The following is a 16852-nucleotide window of genomic DNA, read 5'->3' as shown; positions in this document are numbered from 1 at the left end:
AAGTGACTCCACCCCTCACATTATATATACAGTATCTCCCATAAGTGACTCCACCCCTCACATTATATACAGTATCTCCCATAAGTGAGTCCACCCCTCACATTATATACAGTATCTCCCATAAGTGAGTCCACCCCTCACATTATATATACAGTATCTCCCATAAGTGAGTCCACCCCTCACATTATATATACAGTATCTCCCATAAGTGACTCCACCCCTCACATTATATATACAGTATATCCCATAAGTGAGTCCACCCCTCACATTATATATACAGTATCTCCCATAAGTGACTCCACCCCTCACATTATATATACAGTATATCCCATAAGTGAGTCCACCCCTCACATTATATATACAGTATCTCCCATAAGTGAGTCCATCCCTCACATTATATACAGTATATCCCATAAGTGACTCCACCCCTCACATTATATACAGTATATCCCATAAGTGAGTCCACCCCTCACATTATATATACAGTATATCCCATAAGTGAGTCCACCCCTCACATTATATATACAGTATCTCCCATAAGTGAGTCCATCCTTCACATTATATACAGTATATCCCATAAGTGACTCCACCCCTCACATTATATACAGTATCTCCCATAAGTGAGTCCATCCTTCACATTATATATACAGTATATCCCATAAGTGAGTCCATCCTTCACATTATATATACAGTATATCCCATAAGTGAGTCCACCCCTCACATTATATATACAGTATCTCCCATAAGTGACTCCACCCCTCACATTATATATACAGTATCTCCCATAAGTGATTCCACCCCTCACATTATATACAGTATCTCCCATAAGTGAGTCCATCCCTGACATTATATATACAGTATCTCCCATAAGTGACTCCACCCCTCACATTATATATACAGTATATCCCATAAGTGACTCCACCCCTCACATTATATACAGTATCTCCCATAAGTCACTCCACCCCTCACATTATATATACAGTATATCCCATAAGTGACTCCACTCCTCACATTATATATACAGTATATCCCATAAGTGACTCCACCCCTCACATTATATACAGTATCTCCCATAAGTGAGTCCATCCCTCACATTATATATACAGTATCTAACATAAGTGAATCCACCCCTCACATTATATACAGTATATCCCATAAGTGAGTCCACCCCTCACATTATATACAGTATATCCCATAAGTGAGTCCACCCCTCACATTATATATACAGTATCTCCCATTAGTGACTCCACCCCTCACATTATATATACAGTATATCCCATAAGTGAGTCCACCCCTCACATTATATATACAGTATATCCCATAAGTGAGTCCACCCCTCACATTATATATACAGTATCTCCCATAAGTGAGTCCACCCCTCACATTATATATACAGTATCTCCCATAAGTGAGTCCACCCCTCACATTACATATACAGTATCTCCCATAAGTGAGTCCACCCCTCACATTATATATACAGTATCTCCCATAAGTGACTCCACCCCTCACATTATATATACAGTATCTCCCATAAGTGACTCCACCCCTCACATTATATACAGTATCTCCCATAAGTGAGTCCACCCCTGACATTATATACAGTATCTCCCATAAGTGAGTCCACCCCTCACATTATATATACAGTATCTCCCATAAGTGAGTCCACCCCTCACATTATATATACAGTATCTCCCATAAGTGACTCCACCCCTCACATTATATATACAGTATATCCCATAAGTGAGTCCACCCCTCACATTATATATACAGTATCTCCCATAAGTGAGTCCATCCCTCACATTATATACAGTATATCCCATAAGTGACTCCACCCCTCACATTATATACAGTATATCCCTAAGTGAGTCCACCCCTCACATTATATATACAGTATATCCCATAAGTGAGTCCACCCCTCACATTATATATACAGTATCTCCCATAAGTGAGTCCATCCTTCACATTATATACAGTATATCCCATAAGTGACTCCACCCCTCACATTATATACAGCATATCCCATAAGTGAGTCCACCCCTCACATTATATACAGTATCTCCCATAAGTGAGTCCACCCCTCACATTATATATACAGTATCTCCCATAAGTGAGTCCACCCCTCAGATTATATACAATATCTCCCATAAGTGAGTCCACCCCTGACATTATATATACAGTATCTCCCATAAGTGAGTCCACCCCTCACATTATATATACAGTATCTCCCATAAGTGAGTCCACCCTTCACATTATATATACAGTATCTCCCATAAGTGACTCCACCCCTCACATTATATACAGTATATCCCATAAGTGAGTCCACCCCTCACATTATATATACAGTATCTCCCATAAGTGAGTCCACCCCTCACATTATATATACAGTATCTCCCATAAGTGAGTCCACCCCTCACATTATATATACAGTATCTCCCATAAGTGAGTCCACCCCTCACATTATATATACAGTATCTCCCATAAGTGAGTCCACCCCTCACATTATATACAGTATATCCCATAAGTGAGTCCACCCCTCACATTATATATACAGTATCTCCCATAAGTGAGTCCACCCCTCACATTATATATACAGTATCTCCCATAAGTGAGTCCACCCCTCACATTATATACAGTATATCCCATAAGTGAGTCCACCCCTCACATTATATATACAGTATCTCCCATAAGTGAGTCCACCCCTCACATTATATATACAGTATCCCCGAAGTATACCCGAAGTATCCGAAGAAGGCTCTACACAGAGCATTTGCCAGAGCGAGAGACACACCGAGGAGTCAACTCCTGATAAATCATAGCAAAACCCCTTCAACATCCTCCAAATAGTCGTAAGATGCATTGGCACTTACGATAAAAATAATCGTCAGGTAATGGAAGTACTACGCAAGCACTGGCCTATACTGATGGCAGAGAACGATCTAAGGGAGGTGCTCACCCCATACCCGTCTGTGACATACAGACGTGGTAGGAACATCAGAGAATACCTAGTTAAGAGCCATTATTCAGAACCCAAGGGAAGCACATGGTTAAGGTCAAGCATTAGCGGATCGTTCCCTTGTCGAAATTGCTCGTTTTGCCATTTAATTCCGAGAACTAAGGAGTTCATCAACCCCATTGATGAACAGAAATTTGTGATCAGGGAATTCATTAACTGCCAATCTACTGGCATTGTTTACATCGCCCAATGTGGATGTCCTAGGATTTGGGAAAACTATTCAACAGTTTAGAAGCAAAATTTTCCAACATATTAGTACGATTCGCTCGCGAGCAGACACACCGCTGGCGAGACATTTCTGATCCCAACATGGAGGAGAATGGACAACACTTAAATTCTATGGACTAACAAAAATTGAATTGGGTCCAAGACGTGGAAATTTGGATAAGAAGCTTCTTTGTGAAAAAGCTAAATGGATCCACAGGCTAAAGTCCAAGTCTCCTCTGGGACTTAAAGGGGTATTCCAGGAAAAAACTTATATATATATATATATATATATATATATATATATATATCAACTGGCTCCAGAAAGTTAAACAGATTTGTAAATGACTTCTATTAAAAAATCTTAATCCTTTCAGTACTTATGAGCTTCTGATGTTAAGGTTGTTCTTTTCTGTCTAAGTGCTCTCTGATGACACTTGTCCCGGGAAACGCCCAGTTTAGAAGAGGTTTGCTATGGGACTTTGCTTCTAAACTGGGCGTTTCCCGAGACACGTGTCATCAGAGAGCACTTAGACAGAAAAGAATAATCTTAACTTCAGAAGCTCATAAGTACTGAAAGGATTAAGATTTTTTAATAGAAGTAATTCAACAAATCTGTTTAACTTTCTGGAGCCAGTTGATATATATAAAAAAGCTTTTTCCTGGATAACCCCTTTAAGGAGTGATTTACATTCAGCCCCTTTATATAATTTGTGCTTTTTCTGAGATCAAACGAGGGACCTATGGCCAGTCCCAGTTTAATTCATGTCCCCCTTTACAACAAAAATGAGGAATCAAAATGACTAATAATATAAAGATATAAACAAAAAGAACCTGCCATATATAACATTTTTTTTATATACATAATTTTTTCATATATAATTTTTCAAAAATGTTTGGAAAACTGCACTACATCCTTTGATACCAGTCTAAGGAAACATTTCTTGGAACATGATTAGGGATAGATAGATAAAATATTGGACCAACTGAATATCCAATATTAATTGTTAAAAATGGGATCAGGGATGGATAACAAAATGGAGTAAGTGTGTACAATGATCCTCTCTTTAAAAAGTGAACCTATTTTCATTAGAATTGGAAATTTTTGAAGTGTGATACAGTCACATGTTAGAATGACCATCTCCCATGATTCTAATTGGACAATATGGATGTGGAACAATTATAATTATGTTATAACATTCACAATATATTTATTTACACAATATGTTTTTATCTACTACATATATACTAGTCACTATTCACAACCAATTGGTAGTTTTGTCAGAGAGAGGAAGATTTATCCTCTTTATGAAATTATGTTTTGCATCCATCCAATTTATTCATTTATTATATGCTTTCTAATGCACCATCTATAATCCATCCGAAAAAATTGGTGCCTTTTCTGTATATGCACATTCAAATTGTTAAGGCGTGCGCTCCGGTCCCCGTCTCCGGACTGGAGCGCCCGCCTCCCCGATCCTTTGTCCCATGTGGCCTTGCCTGTTTGCCGAACCCGTTGCTACCGCCTACTCGCCTGTGAACCCTTGCCGCCTGCCCTGACCTCTGCTACGTCCGACTACGCTCCTGCCTGCTCCCTGTGTACCATGCCATATCAGCTGCCTGAGAGGTTGAGTTGCTACTGGAGGATACGACCTAATGGTTACCGCCGCAGCAAGACCATCCCGCCTTGCGGCGGGCTCTGGTGAAAACCAGTAACCACTTAGAACCGGTCCTCTGGTACAACCCGCGTCATCGCCTCTTAGGTCCAGAGGATCCACTACCAGTCCTGCCGGTACGTGACACAAATAAATGAGAAAGGACCCAGTTTTTATCTAAATAAGGGTTTATTGTGAAATGTTAGCTTCCACCATACTTACCTATTCTTTTTTGTGTTTGTGCAGCTGCATTGCACAGACTCTCAACCTGCCTGCTAGTTTAGACGAAGTTCAGGCGCTTAGCACTCCAATTTATAAGTTTCTGCGCATCTCATCTGCGCACCTCTAACTGAGAATAAGTCCTGGCGCATATTTTTGAGCGCAGCCGGAAGTACGCGAGCGGCCATCAGAGGACGGCACTTGCGCACATCTCCCAGCGATCGGGGCCGGCTCTATCAGTGTGCGCATAGGAACTCCGTGCACAACGTCACTCTTGCCGGTCAAGGCTCATTGGTGACTCGAGTTGTCACTCATTAAGCCTGGATGTATTCAACTGACTGAATGAGCTGTCAGTCAGGAAAACTTTTAATCATTGGTCTGATGAATCTAAAGGCTGGATAGGTGCAATGGGATCTTGGCCCCTATGGGCCTATCCACCTGTCAATCATAAAGTATGTGAAGCGTATTGGACTATTCCTTCTATTCTATTTCCTGTGTCCTCCTGAGAGGAGGTTATAAGAACCCCCAGGATGGCTTTTTTCAACCAGTGCCCATCTGCCTCTTGACAACGCTACTTCGGTAGTGAAACATGTTGAGGGGGGCCGTTTAGATTTTATTATAACGCCATTGTCCTAGTATCAAAGACATATGGGTGTTTCCGCAGACACCTTACATTGTCTAATAGTCACATAAATTGAATATTGACCTTCACAATTGGGACATTATGGCGAATGGGAATTTTAAACAAACATAATGTGCAGAAACATTAAAGGGTACCTCTCATCAAATAAACTTATGATGTATTTTTGATTAATGAATGTTGAATAACTTTCCAATGGCATGTTAATGAAAAATATGCTTCTTTCTATTGTATTTTTCCCGATCAGTCCTGTCAGCAAGCATTTCTGACTCATGCTGGAGTCCTAAACACTCAGAGCTGCCAGCCTGCTTTGTTCACAGCCAAACAGGCTGTGAACAAAGCAGGCTGGCAGCTCTGAGTGTTCTCCTTTGTGAACAAAGCAGACTGGCAGCTCGTAGTGTTTAGGACTCCAGCATGAGTCTGAAATGCTTGCTGCCAGGACTGGTAGGGAGACCCCTAGTGGTCATTTCTTCAAAGTGGAAAATTAAATAGAAAGAAGCATATTTTTTAATAACATGCAATTGTAAAGTTATTCTACATACATTAATCTATAATATATCAAAAGTTTTTTTGATGAGAGATGCCCTTTAAATAAAGATTGCACTTTTAAAATAAGTTTGATAATTGGGAAATCAGTTTTTTTTGGGGGTTGCCTAAGGGTAACCTATTAGTTAGTGGTTTACAGCAGCACACAAATATCCTGCCCTTATTTATTAATTTTTTTCTTGTTATTTAAGCAACATGGCATTTGGGAGGAGGCCTTATATAGGGGGTGTAATTTAATTTAATTACTTGGGTGGAATTTAAAATTTCACACCGTCCTGCCAGCTTCACAGGGGCAGAAACACTCCACTTGTGATGCTGTTAGGACTAAGGGAAAACAAATTTATGTTAAAAATTAACGCTTAAGGTACGGGTAAGCCATGAAGACTCTGATAGAGCTGAAAATGTATCACGAGAACAAACAATGTATTGCCATAGAATGGGGAAAGCCTCGATTTAGCTGGAGTGATGACGGCGCTCTTGTTTACTGTTGCGTGCACCGTTCTATTCGTGTCGCTTCATTTACATGTCTACTTCCTCTGTGCTGACTACATGCGCTCCTTTCTGTAAACATTGTGCAGAAATAGGTTGCCGCTTGGGGAGGGCTGGAAAACTGCAGGGTAGATGTGGGGGAGGGGGGGGGATCCATCTGGTCAAATTATCGTTGTCATTTGGCCGGCACTTTAGGAATTAGCGTAATCTTTTTTTCTGTCTATTTTGGATACCCACAGCTTGTTGGCACAACTGTTCAGAAAAGGGACCAACAAAAAAATAAGGAAGGGCACTGGAACACACATATATATATATATATATATATATGTATATATATATATATATAACAATAAGTTGATAGAACGCATATGTGGAGTATTTATAAAGCACCAGCTTGCATCGATTTTCCCCTGGTTATCAGATTTTAATACAGTGTGTTCAAAACAGTGTGTCTCCAGCTGTTGCAAAACTACAACTCCCAGCATGCCCGGACAGCCTTCGGCTGTCCGGGCATGCTGGGAGTTGTAACTTTGCAACAGCTGGAGACACACTGTTTTAAGGTTTTTTTTTTTTTTTATTATTTCACTGTGCTACAGAGGCTGTAAAATTAGTGCAGTCCATAGTATAGTGTCTGTATCTGTGTTTGATGGTGGTCTTGCAATTCTTACATGATCTTTGCCCCCAATGTTTATTTTTAACAGCATACAAAATGAGTGTTGTCTCAGGTTTTCCCAGGTCGCAGTGCGGACCGAGACATTACATCACTAGTCAGGTGTTTAAAGGGAGCATATCTGCTTCAATGGGTACATCGACTCCTGGGTGGGAGAGAGATCATTCTCCACAGGGCTGCAGGGAATTGTCCCAGGTGTGTTTCAATGGGTGGGAGAAAAGTGACCTCACACTTACAAACAAGCGATCCTGGGACTTGTAGTTGGAGGGAAGAAACTCCAACAGGAAAGATTTTCTGTGTGGACATTTCTGACATCTGAACTTATCTTAGCAAACCTCTCCTGCTCTGGACAGTTTTGGACAGAGGTGTCAACAGAGAGCACTGTGGTTAGACTGGAAAGAACTACACAACTTCCTCTGTAGTATACAGCTGCTGATAAGTACAGGAAGGATTAAGATTTGTAAATAAAAGTAATTTACAAATCTGTTTAACTTTCTGGCACCAGTTTATTTGACAACATTTTATTCCTGGAGGAACCTTTTAAGCCTAAGTAAAGAGATAATCCTAGTCACTTGGGCGATCATTCTGTGTGCCCTTTAGGATGATGGTATGACACTGAACCTCATAATACAGATTGGCAATTTCATTACTTTCTTCAGTGCATTCACAGGGATCTTGCAGCCCGAAATATACTGATAAACAGCGGAAAAGTGGCCAAAATATGTGATTTTGGACTCGCCAGAGACATCGTGAATGATTCAAGCTATGTGGTAAAGGGCAATGTAAGTTCATTTTCAATTTACCTTCATCATTTACTATGGTGATCTAAATAATGTACTACTTTAAAAGTTAGTGTTAGTTCCTAGTTTGTTGTTGCTATTTGCTGTGAGTCATGTTCAGCTCAATCTTACACCTCATTTTAAATCATGGGGGTTTAAAAAGGACAAACATCACTACAGTTGTTTAACATAGGAATGACAATATAAATAACAGCAGTGCCATCTACTGGACACATAGCAGTACTGCTTAAAATCCAGAAATCATAAAAAATACCGTAAATAAAAAAAAAGTAAGGTTTTTAATAAGAACATTGTTCTCCATGCAAAATTTCACAAATTTTTATTTCTGTCTGCTCCAGGCTCGACTGCCAGTTAAATGGATGGCTCCAGAGAGTATATTTGATGGAATATATACTATCAGAAGTGATGTTTGGTCTTATGGCATCTTGCTTTGGGAGATATTTTCTCTTGGTATGAGTTATTTTGTTACAATCTCGAATATAAACATACAGACATGATACATCATATATATATATATATATATTGTGTATATATATATATATATATATATATATATATATATATACAATTCTGTGCTTAATGTGGCTTTAAATCTTCTTCAAGGAATCAATCCATATCCAGGCATACCTGTCGATGCAAAATTTTACAAGCTCCTGCAAAGTGGATTTAAAATGGACCAACCATTCTATGCTACAGATGAAATGTGAGTACATGAAAAAGGGGCCAGAAAAGTGTGAAGGCTTATGTACAAACATTTTCCTGTAATTTAATATGGGGGGGAAAAAAGAAACAGAGGCCAAGAATTGCAAGCCTCATACACGTTACGCCCCCTTCTGTTTTCAGCCAACAATCTCTCCTGAGGACGAGATATGAGGCCAATATATAAGGACAGGATATGAGGACTTGATATGAGAATGGGATATGAGGTCGGAATATGAGGTTGGGATATGAGGACTTGATATGAGAATGGGATATGAGGTCGGAATTTGAGGTCGGGATATCAGGTGGGGATATGAGGTCGGGATATGAGGACGGGATATGAGGATGGGATATGAGGATGGGATATGAGGATGGGAAATGAGGATGGGAAATGAGGATGGGAAATGAGGATGGGAAATGAGGATGAGAAATGAGGACGGGATATGAGGACGGTATATGAGAAAAGGATATGAGGATAGGATATGAGGTTGGGATATGAGGTAGGGATATGAGGTTGGGATATGAGGTCGGGATATAAGGACAGGATATGAGGACGGGAAATGAGGTCAGGATATGAGGATGGGATATACGGTCGGGATATGAGGACGGGATATGAGGACGGGATATGAGGACGAGATATGAGGATGGTATATGAGAAGAGGATATGAGGATAGGATATGAGGTCGGATATAAGATCGGGATATGAGGTTGGGATATGAGGTTGGGATATGAGGTTGGGATATGAGGTTGGGATATGAGGTTGGGATATGAGGTCGGGAAATGAGGTCGGGAAATGAGGACGGGATATGAGGACGACATATGAGGATGGTATATGAGAAAAGGACATGAGGATAGGATATGAGGTCGGAAATAAGATCGGGATATGAGGTTGGGATATGAGGTCGAGAAATGAGGACGGGATATGAGGACGGGATATGAAGACGGGATATGAGGACGGGATATGAGGTCGGGATACGAGGTCGGGATACGAGGTCGGGATATGAGGACGGGATAGGAGGACGGGATTGGAGAAAAGGATGTGAGGACAAGATGTGAGGTCAGGATATGAGGAACTTCATTGTTGCTTTCCTCTCCCACAAGGCTTAGCTAGAATGACTGGGAAACACTGGGTACTCTGCTAGTCTGTAATAATCTATGCTATGAATTATCTCTGCACATGAGACACTGGCCCATATGTATCAAACTGTGTGAGAGAAAAACTGGAGAGATTTTGCCCATAGCAACCAATAACAGCTCAGCTTTCTCATATTGAGGAGCTCTAGTAAAGTGAAAGCTGAGCTGTGACTGGTCGTGTGGAAACAGCTTTTCTCTCACACAGTATATGATACCTCTGGGCCTTTGAGTGATCCCAGTATCATGTCCCACCATTATTCTGCACTGCTGCGATGACACAGATGACCTCCTCTCCAGGGGTGAGAGCTCATATTATAGTATAGGGCAGTGGTCTTCAAACTGTGGCCCTCCAGATGTTGCAAAACTACAACTCCCAGCATGCTGGGAATTGTAGTTTTGCAAAATCTGGAGGGCCCCAGTTTGAAGACCACTGGTATAGGGAATCTCATTCTCATCCTTACTTCTGGTTTTCTTCTTATATTTTTGCAGATATTTCCTGATGCAGTCCTGCTGGGGTTTTGATTCTAAGAAGCGACCGTCCTTTTCAGAACTGGTTTCATATTTGGGATATCAAATTTCCAATATAGAAGCTCTGGTATGTCAGATGTATTTGGCGCCTGTTGTTATTTTGCCGTCACTGTTACTGATTAGAGATTGAAAAAAAAATCTTAATCATAATATATTGTAAAGTTACCATCTTCTGTTACATTGATCGCATCAGTTCCTTAGAACAGTGTTCTTCAACCAGGGTGGCTCCAGCTGCTGAGAAACTAGAACTCCCAGCAAGCACAGACAGCCTTTACATTTCTTTCTACAACCAATTGGGAGGCTGTGTCTGAACAGCGGATAACTATGGAGTCCTGGGGGACCTTTAAATGTACACTCATTGACAAAAAAAAATAATGTTAGCTTGTTGCAAAACTCTGCATGCAGTTATGTCTCAGGCAGATATGTAAGCTATTACAGGTGGGATCTGCTTAGACACTGGTTCTTGCCACAAGCGAGTCTGAAAATGCTTCCATGTTGCACTATAAAAAGACTCTCAGAGGCTACTTTTGGGTAGTGACATGGATCTACGATGAAAACATTTTGCCCAGTTGACAGACATTAAGAGAGGGCACATTATTGGATTGTGATAAGTAGGATGGTCATTGCTTGTCATCTAGACCTTTCTGACCAACCTGTTAGGAGGTGCTTTTCAGGGTTGAGTATATGGGACATCTATCTAGGTATCTAGTATCCCTGCACCCTCTCCTCCATCCCCGACCCCCCTTTGGGCTGCTAGGGATTCCTTTATTTTATCCTTGGGGAGGGAGCCTGTTCGGGAGTCCAGTCTCCCCTCTAGTACCTTATTTTTACAGCAGGATCTCTCCTTGCCGGTATCCCTGTGTGGAGGAGTCCTCTCACTGCCCGGCCATGCGGCACTCCTTCCTTCTTGGGCCACATCCAATCCCCTACTAGCACGCCCATGAGAAGTCAATGTCTGCCTCTCCTGGTCTAGCGCGTGCTGCAGGAGTCACAGGTCTCCTCCCCCTTGGCCCTTCTACCTATAGGAGGCTATGAACTTCCCGTGGGGGGGGTATGATCCCTCACTGTCACGTGCCCCCCCCCCCCCCCCCAGATAGGCGGTCACCGCCTTACTCACTTACTATTTTTGCACGGGCTGTAAAACTAAAATGCCAAGGTGTTCGGCATAGTCCACCTGTTCTGCCTGCTCCACTTCACGTCCCAGCCCTCCTGTGCCTTCCGCCCAGGATGGCTCTCTGAAGCGTGTGGGCAATGTCCCTCCCCCGGTTTGGGTTTCCTCACTCTCCCAGACGATCTCTGATCTGGCGCAAGTTTCCAGGGAGGTAGCTACTGCCTTTAAGCACTCCTCCTTGCATCCTCACTCCCGGCAGGCCCATTCAGCCTCCTCTGGTAGCTGACGCTCTCACAAGCGTCATTTACTCTGACTCCTCACCTGATGGGATGTCTCCATGCCGCTCTCGCTCCCTATCCCCATCTATCAGGCAGCGTCCTTGCTCCCGCAGTCGCTCCCCATGGGGCCGCTCGTGATACCCAGCCCACCATTCCAGATCTATGTCAACTAGATCTAGAGCCTCCACTGCCTGTTCCCGGTCCGGTGGGGAACTGGTGGACGCAGACTCGGATCCGCACTCGGAGCCTGAAGAGCTGTCAACCATGTCGGACATGGTGGACAGTTTGGTGTCGGCTGTCAGAGACACCTTTCACCTACATGAACCTGGAACTTCGGACCCAGCTCCCGCGGCACTTGCCGTTCTCCCAAGGTCTTTAATACTCATGCGGCGTTTGATGACCTGCTGGAGACTGCCTGAAAGCACCCTGAAAACGCTTCCAAGGGTCTAAACGGCTGAAGGCTATGTTTCCATTTGCCCAGGACCTGGTCTCCAAATGGACTGCCCCGCCTACAGTGGACCCTCCAGTCTCTCGCTTCTCCAAATCCACCACTCTTCCTCTGGCTGATGCAACTTCCTTCAAGGACCCCATGGACAAGCAAATTGAGAATTGAGCAAAATTTGCCTTTGAAGCTCGTCCTTGCTTCTGGCGTGTGCCGCAACTTGGGTATCCAAGGCCTTGTCAGCCTGGGCCGCTCAACTTCGCCAAGGCGTTTTATCCGGGGCTCTTCCAGATGATCTGGCTGACTTAGCCCTCCAGATCTCCAACGCTGGTGATTATCTATGCCCAGTGTCTTTGGAATCCGCACGCTGTGCAGCTTCTGGCAACTTAGCGGCTATCCGTCGCTCTATGTGGTTGAAGGCCTGGAATCCTGACGTGGCCTCCAAGAGATCTCTCACCAGGATGCCCTTTACAGGTGGCCGCCTTTTTGGCAAATGCCTGGATTAAACCCTTTCCGAGGCTACAGGCTGTCAGAGCTCGCTGCTCCCTCAGAATAAGGTGCGATTCTCGCCGCAAGTCTTCTTCGTTTCAGTCCTTTGCCTCAGACTACCAGGACAAACAATTGTCTTTGCAGTCTCGGGAGGCTCCTACCTTCAAGGCACGCCGCTCCTGGAAGCAGGACGGTCATTCTGGACGTTTCTCTGCCAAGCCAGGTACTCGCAAGCCTACCTCCGCCTGAAGGGGCGCCCCCACCTGAGCCTTCCTCTCAAGTGGGTGGTTGCCTGTCCCTCTTTTGGGATGTTTGGTTGGCGCAGGTCAAGGCTACCGAATCGAATTTGGTTCTTTTCCCCTGGATCGTTTTATCCTGTCTAGCCTCCCTATTCTCCGTCCCTGGCTGCGGCTTTTCAGTCTGAACTCCACACCCTCCTTGCATAGTGGGTCATTGTACCAGTTCCGCCCCAGGAAGGTTTTTTGAGCTTCTATTCGAACCTGTTCGTCATTCCCAAAAAAGGGGGAACGGTACATCCGATTCTCAATCTGAAGCTCCTCAATTGACTTTTTACACCTGCGGCACATCCGAATGGAATCTCTCCGTTCTGTTGTTGTGTCCATGGACCAGGGTGAATTCCTGGCTTTGGTGGACATCCGGGATGCCTACCTCCACATCCCTATTTGTCCGGCACACCAAAGGTTTCTGCGGTTTGCCGTTCCGGCAGGTCATTTTCAGTTTGTGGCCCCTCATTTTGGGCTGGCCACAGCCCCCAGGTGGTGATTGCCATCCTCCGCTCTTGGCGGATGTCAGTGTTCCCTTATCTGGACGACCTGTTGATCAAAGCTCCGTCCTTTGCTCAAAATCGGGAGAGTCTCCACATCACTATTCGGACCCTGACCAGTTGGGGGGGATCAACCAGGAGAAATCCAACCTCTCTCCCTCCCAGTCTCTAGTCTTCCTTGGACTTCACTTCGACACCGAAAAAGGCTTGAGTTCTGCTTCCACCAGACAAGTGGAGTGCTCTTCTGTCCAGGTTTCTCCTATTGCACCACCTGGAACCGGTGACCATACATTAGTGCATGAAAGTGTTGGGCAGGATGGTGGCGGCCATGGGCCATGGAAGCCGTTCCTTTTGTTCTGTTCCGGTGCCGCCCTCTTCAGTGGGCCATCCTGTCTCTGTGGAACAAATCTCCTCAGTCCCTCCACTGCCGGATCCGTCGCTCCTTTGGTGGCTCCGCTCTCCACTCCTCCGAGAGGGATGATAATTTCTCTCGCTGTGTTGGCAGGTCTTAACGACCGATGCGAGTCTCCTCAGCTGGGGGGTGTTTTTCAGGACCCGAGGATTCAGGGCCATTGGTCCCCCTAGGAAGCCCGTCTCCCCATCAACATTCTGGAGATTCAGGCCATCTTTCTTTGTCTCCTCCACTGGGAGTTGTTACTCCGGGGTTCTCTGGTTCGGGTCCGAACGGACAATGCCACGACTGTGGACTATATGAATCGCCAGGGGGTCACTCGCAGCCTCATGGCAATTGCGGAGGTGACAAGGATTCTTGTCTGGGGGGAACGCCAGGTTCCCTCCATATCGGCGATCCACATTCCGGGGGTGGATAATTGGGAGGCGGACTTTCTGAGTCGCTCCTCGCCTGGCCTGGGGAGTGGTCTCTCCACCTAGAGGTGTTTGCAGCAATTTGCGAACATTGGGGGACCCCGGACGTGGACCTCTTTGAGTCCCACCTAAACTGGCAGGTTTCCGCCTTCGTGGCAAAATCCAGTGATCCTCTGGCTGTGGATGCTTTAGATGTTCCTTTGTCGCAGTTCGACCTCCCCTACCTCTTTCCTCTGCTTCCCCTCCTGCCCAGAATAGTGAGGAAGCTCAAGGCGGAAGGCGTCTCCACAATTCCCGTGGTTCGCCAATGTGGTTTCTCTTGTGGTTCGTCTCGTGGCGGACGTTCCCATGTGGCTTTGTGGCGGATGTTCCCATGTGGTGGCAGAGAGGACCTTCTATTTCAAGGTCCACTCTGCCACCCCAATTCTCTGCCGCTGTGTTTGACGGCTTGGTGGTTGAAACTGCTGTGCTGAGAGCTCGCGGTTTCTCTCTCCAGGTCATTCGCACCATGCTTTGGGCACGTTAACCATCCTTTGCCAGAATTTATCACAGGACCTGGTGTGCCTATTTTTGGTGGTGTGAGGCCCGCTCCCTTTCTCCTGTTGTTTTTTCCTTGCCAAACCTGCTTTCCTTTCTGTAGTCGGGGCTGGAAATGCGTTTGAAACTTAGTTCCCTCAAGGGGCAGGTGTCAGCGCTTTCCATTCTTTTTCAGCGCCCCCTGGCTTCTGATCCTTATGTTTGCACCTTCATTCAGGGTGTGGCACACGAGGCTCCTCCTTACAGGTCTCCCACTCCGTCCTGGGACCTGAATTTGGTTCTCAGCGCTTTGCAAGGTGCCCCATTCGAACCCCTTTGGGAGATCTCTCTCCGCTTCCTTACTTATAAGGTGTCTTTTCTCATTGCTTTGACCTCCATCCGGCGGGTGTCGGAATTGGCAGCTCTCTCCTGCTGACCCACCTTTCTTGTCCTTCACCAGGACAAGGCTGTGCTTCGGCCGGTGCCATCTTTTCTGCCGAAGGTGGTCTCCTCTTTTCATCTAAACAAGGATATCGTCCTTCCCTCCTGCCCGGCTCCGTCTCACCCTAAGGAGCGCTCTCTCCACAACTTGGATGTGGTCAGAGCTCTGCGGGTTTATCTCTTGGCCGCCTCTTCTTTTCGGTGCTCTGATTCGTTGTTCGTCATTCCAGAAGGCCGGTGCAAGGGCTTCCAGCTTCTAAGGCAACCATATCCCGGTTGATCCGGTCTGCCATATCAGAGGCCTATCGTTCTAAGGGGAAGGTTCCCCCATTTCTGGGTTACGGCACACTCCACCCGCTCTGTTGGGGCCTCCTGGGCGGTGTTCAACAGGGCTTTGGCCCTGCAGGTGTGCAAGGCGGCCACTTGGTCATCCGTGCACACGTTCACCAAGTTCTACCAGGTGCACACTTCCACGTCTGCTGACGCCGATTTTGGGTGTAAAGTGTTGCAGGTGGCGGTGGCATTGCCATCCGCCTGATTCTCTGACTGACTGGGTTCTGCTTTCCCACCCTGGGGACTGCTTTCCCACCCCATGGTCTGCTTTATAATTATTGTAAAAACTCTTTCTCAGAGGATCCATTGTGGGACACAGCACCCACCCGTTGGTTATTAGTTTGTCGACCTGAGTGTCGATTTCCTGTCTGTGGGTTTGTATGGTTGATTTTTTTGTCTGGGCCTTCTTCGGACTCTCTGTGGTGATTAGTCAGTTCCTCCTACTGTTTTGGGACTAAACTGGTTGGCTCAGAGTCAGTGGGCAGGGTATATCCTGCCAGGAGGGGCCAACTTCTTTTTTGTTAATACCTAGTGTCAGCCTCCTAGTGGCAGCAAGATATACCCACGGTTCCTGTGTCCCCCAATGGATCCTCCAAGAAAGAGATATTACAGTAAGTATAAAAAATCTACTTATATGATCTTGCTACCCTTAAAAAGTACCTGTCAAATCCCACACAAAAAAAAAAATGTTATATGTTACTCAATACCTAATCCTGGTCATGTACATGCACTTGTTATGTGTCTAGCACCTATATTTCTCTCACAAATAACTTCTTTCTATTGCTCCCTTTGTTATTTTGTGCTTTGTAGGGGGCATTTCCTCACTCTGCATGACTCATCTTCTTTCCTGAGTCTGCTGTGCTGTGCTGGGTGATTTTGTCCAATCACTGCAGGCTGCTCTGTAACACCTTCCTCTTTATTTTCATGCTGCAGTCTGATAGGAAAGGAGTGAGCACAGAGAAGCACAGGCATGGACAAATATGATGCTGCAGGCAGACAGGATTATGTTCTGGATCGTATGGGGTACCCCTAGTGG

The 16852-nt window shown here is 44.9% G+C and overlaps 1 protein-coding gene and 1 long non-coding RNA gene across 8 annotated transcripts in view; one reads left to right on the top strand and one right to left on the bottom strand.

The window, feature by feature from the left end:
• Positions 1-16852, bottom strand: part of LOC130358503 (uncharacterized) — a 114363-nt gene that overhangs the window by 11447 nt on the left and 86064 nt on the right. The gene's annotated exons all lie outside the window — the stretch shown is intronic.
• The window catches only part of FLT3 (fms related receptor tyrosine kinase 3), a 142254-nt gene that overhangs the window by 123118 nt on the left and 2284 nt on the right, over positions 1-16852 (top strand). For all 5 annotated transcript variants that reach the window (XM_056561826.1, XM_056561823.1, XM_056561822.1 and 2 more), the window contains 4 exons: positions 8096-8218; positions 8575-8686; positions 8840-8939; positions 10559-10664. In XM_056561826.1, the coding sequence (XP_056417801.1) occupies positions 8096-8218; positions 8575-8686; positions 8840-8939; positions 10559-10664 (441 nt within the window). The remainder of the gene's footprint in view (positions 1-8095; positions 8219-8574; positions 8687-8839; positions 8940-10558; positions 10665-16852) is intronic.

Source organism: Hyla sarda, chromosome 2 (genome assembly GCF_029499605.1).
Source record: "Hyla sarda isolate aHylSar1 chromosome 2, aHylSar1.hap1, whole genome shotgun sequence".
NCBI lineage: Eukaryota > Metazoa > Chordata > Amphibia > Anura > Hylidae > Hyla > Hyla sarda.
This window is presented reverse-complemented; position numbering and strand designations above follow the sequence as displayed.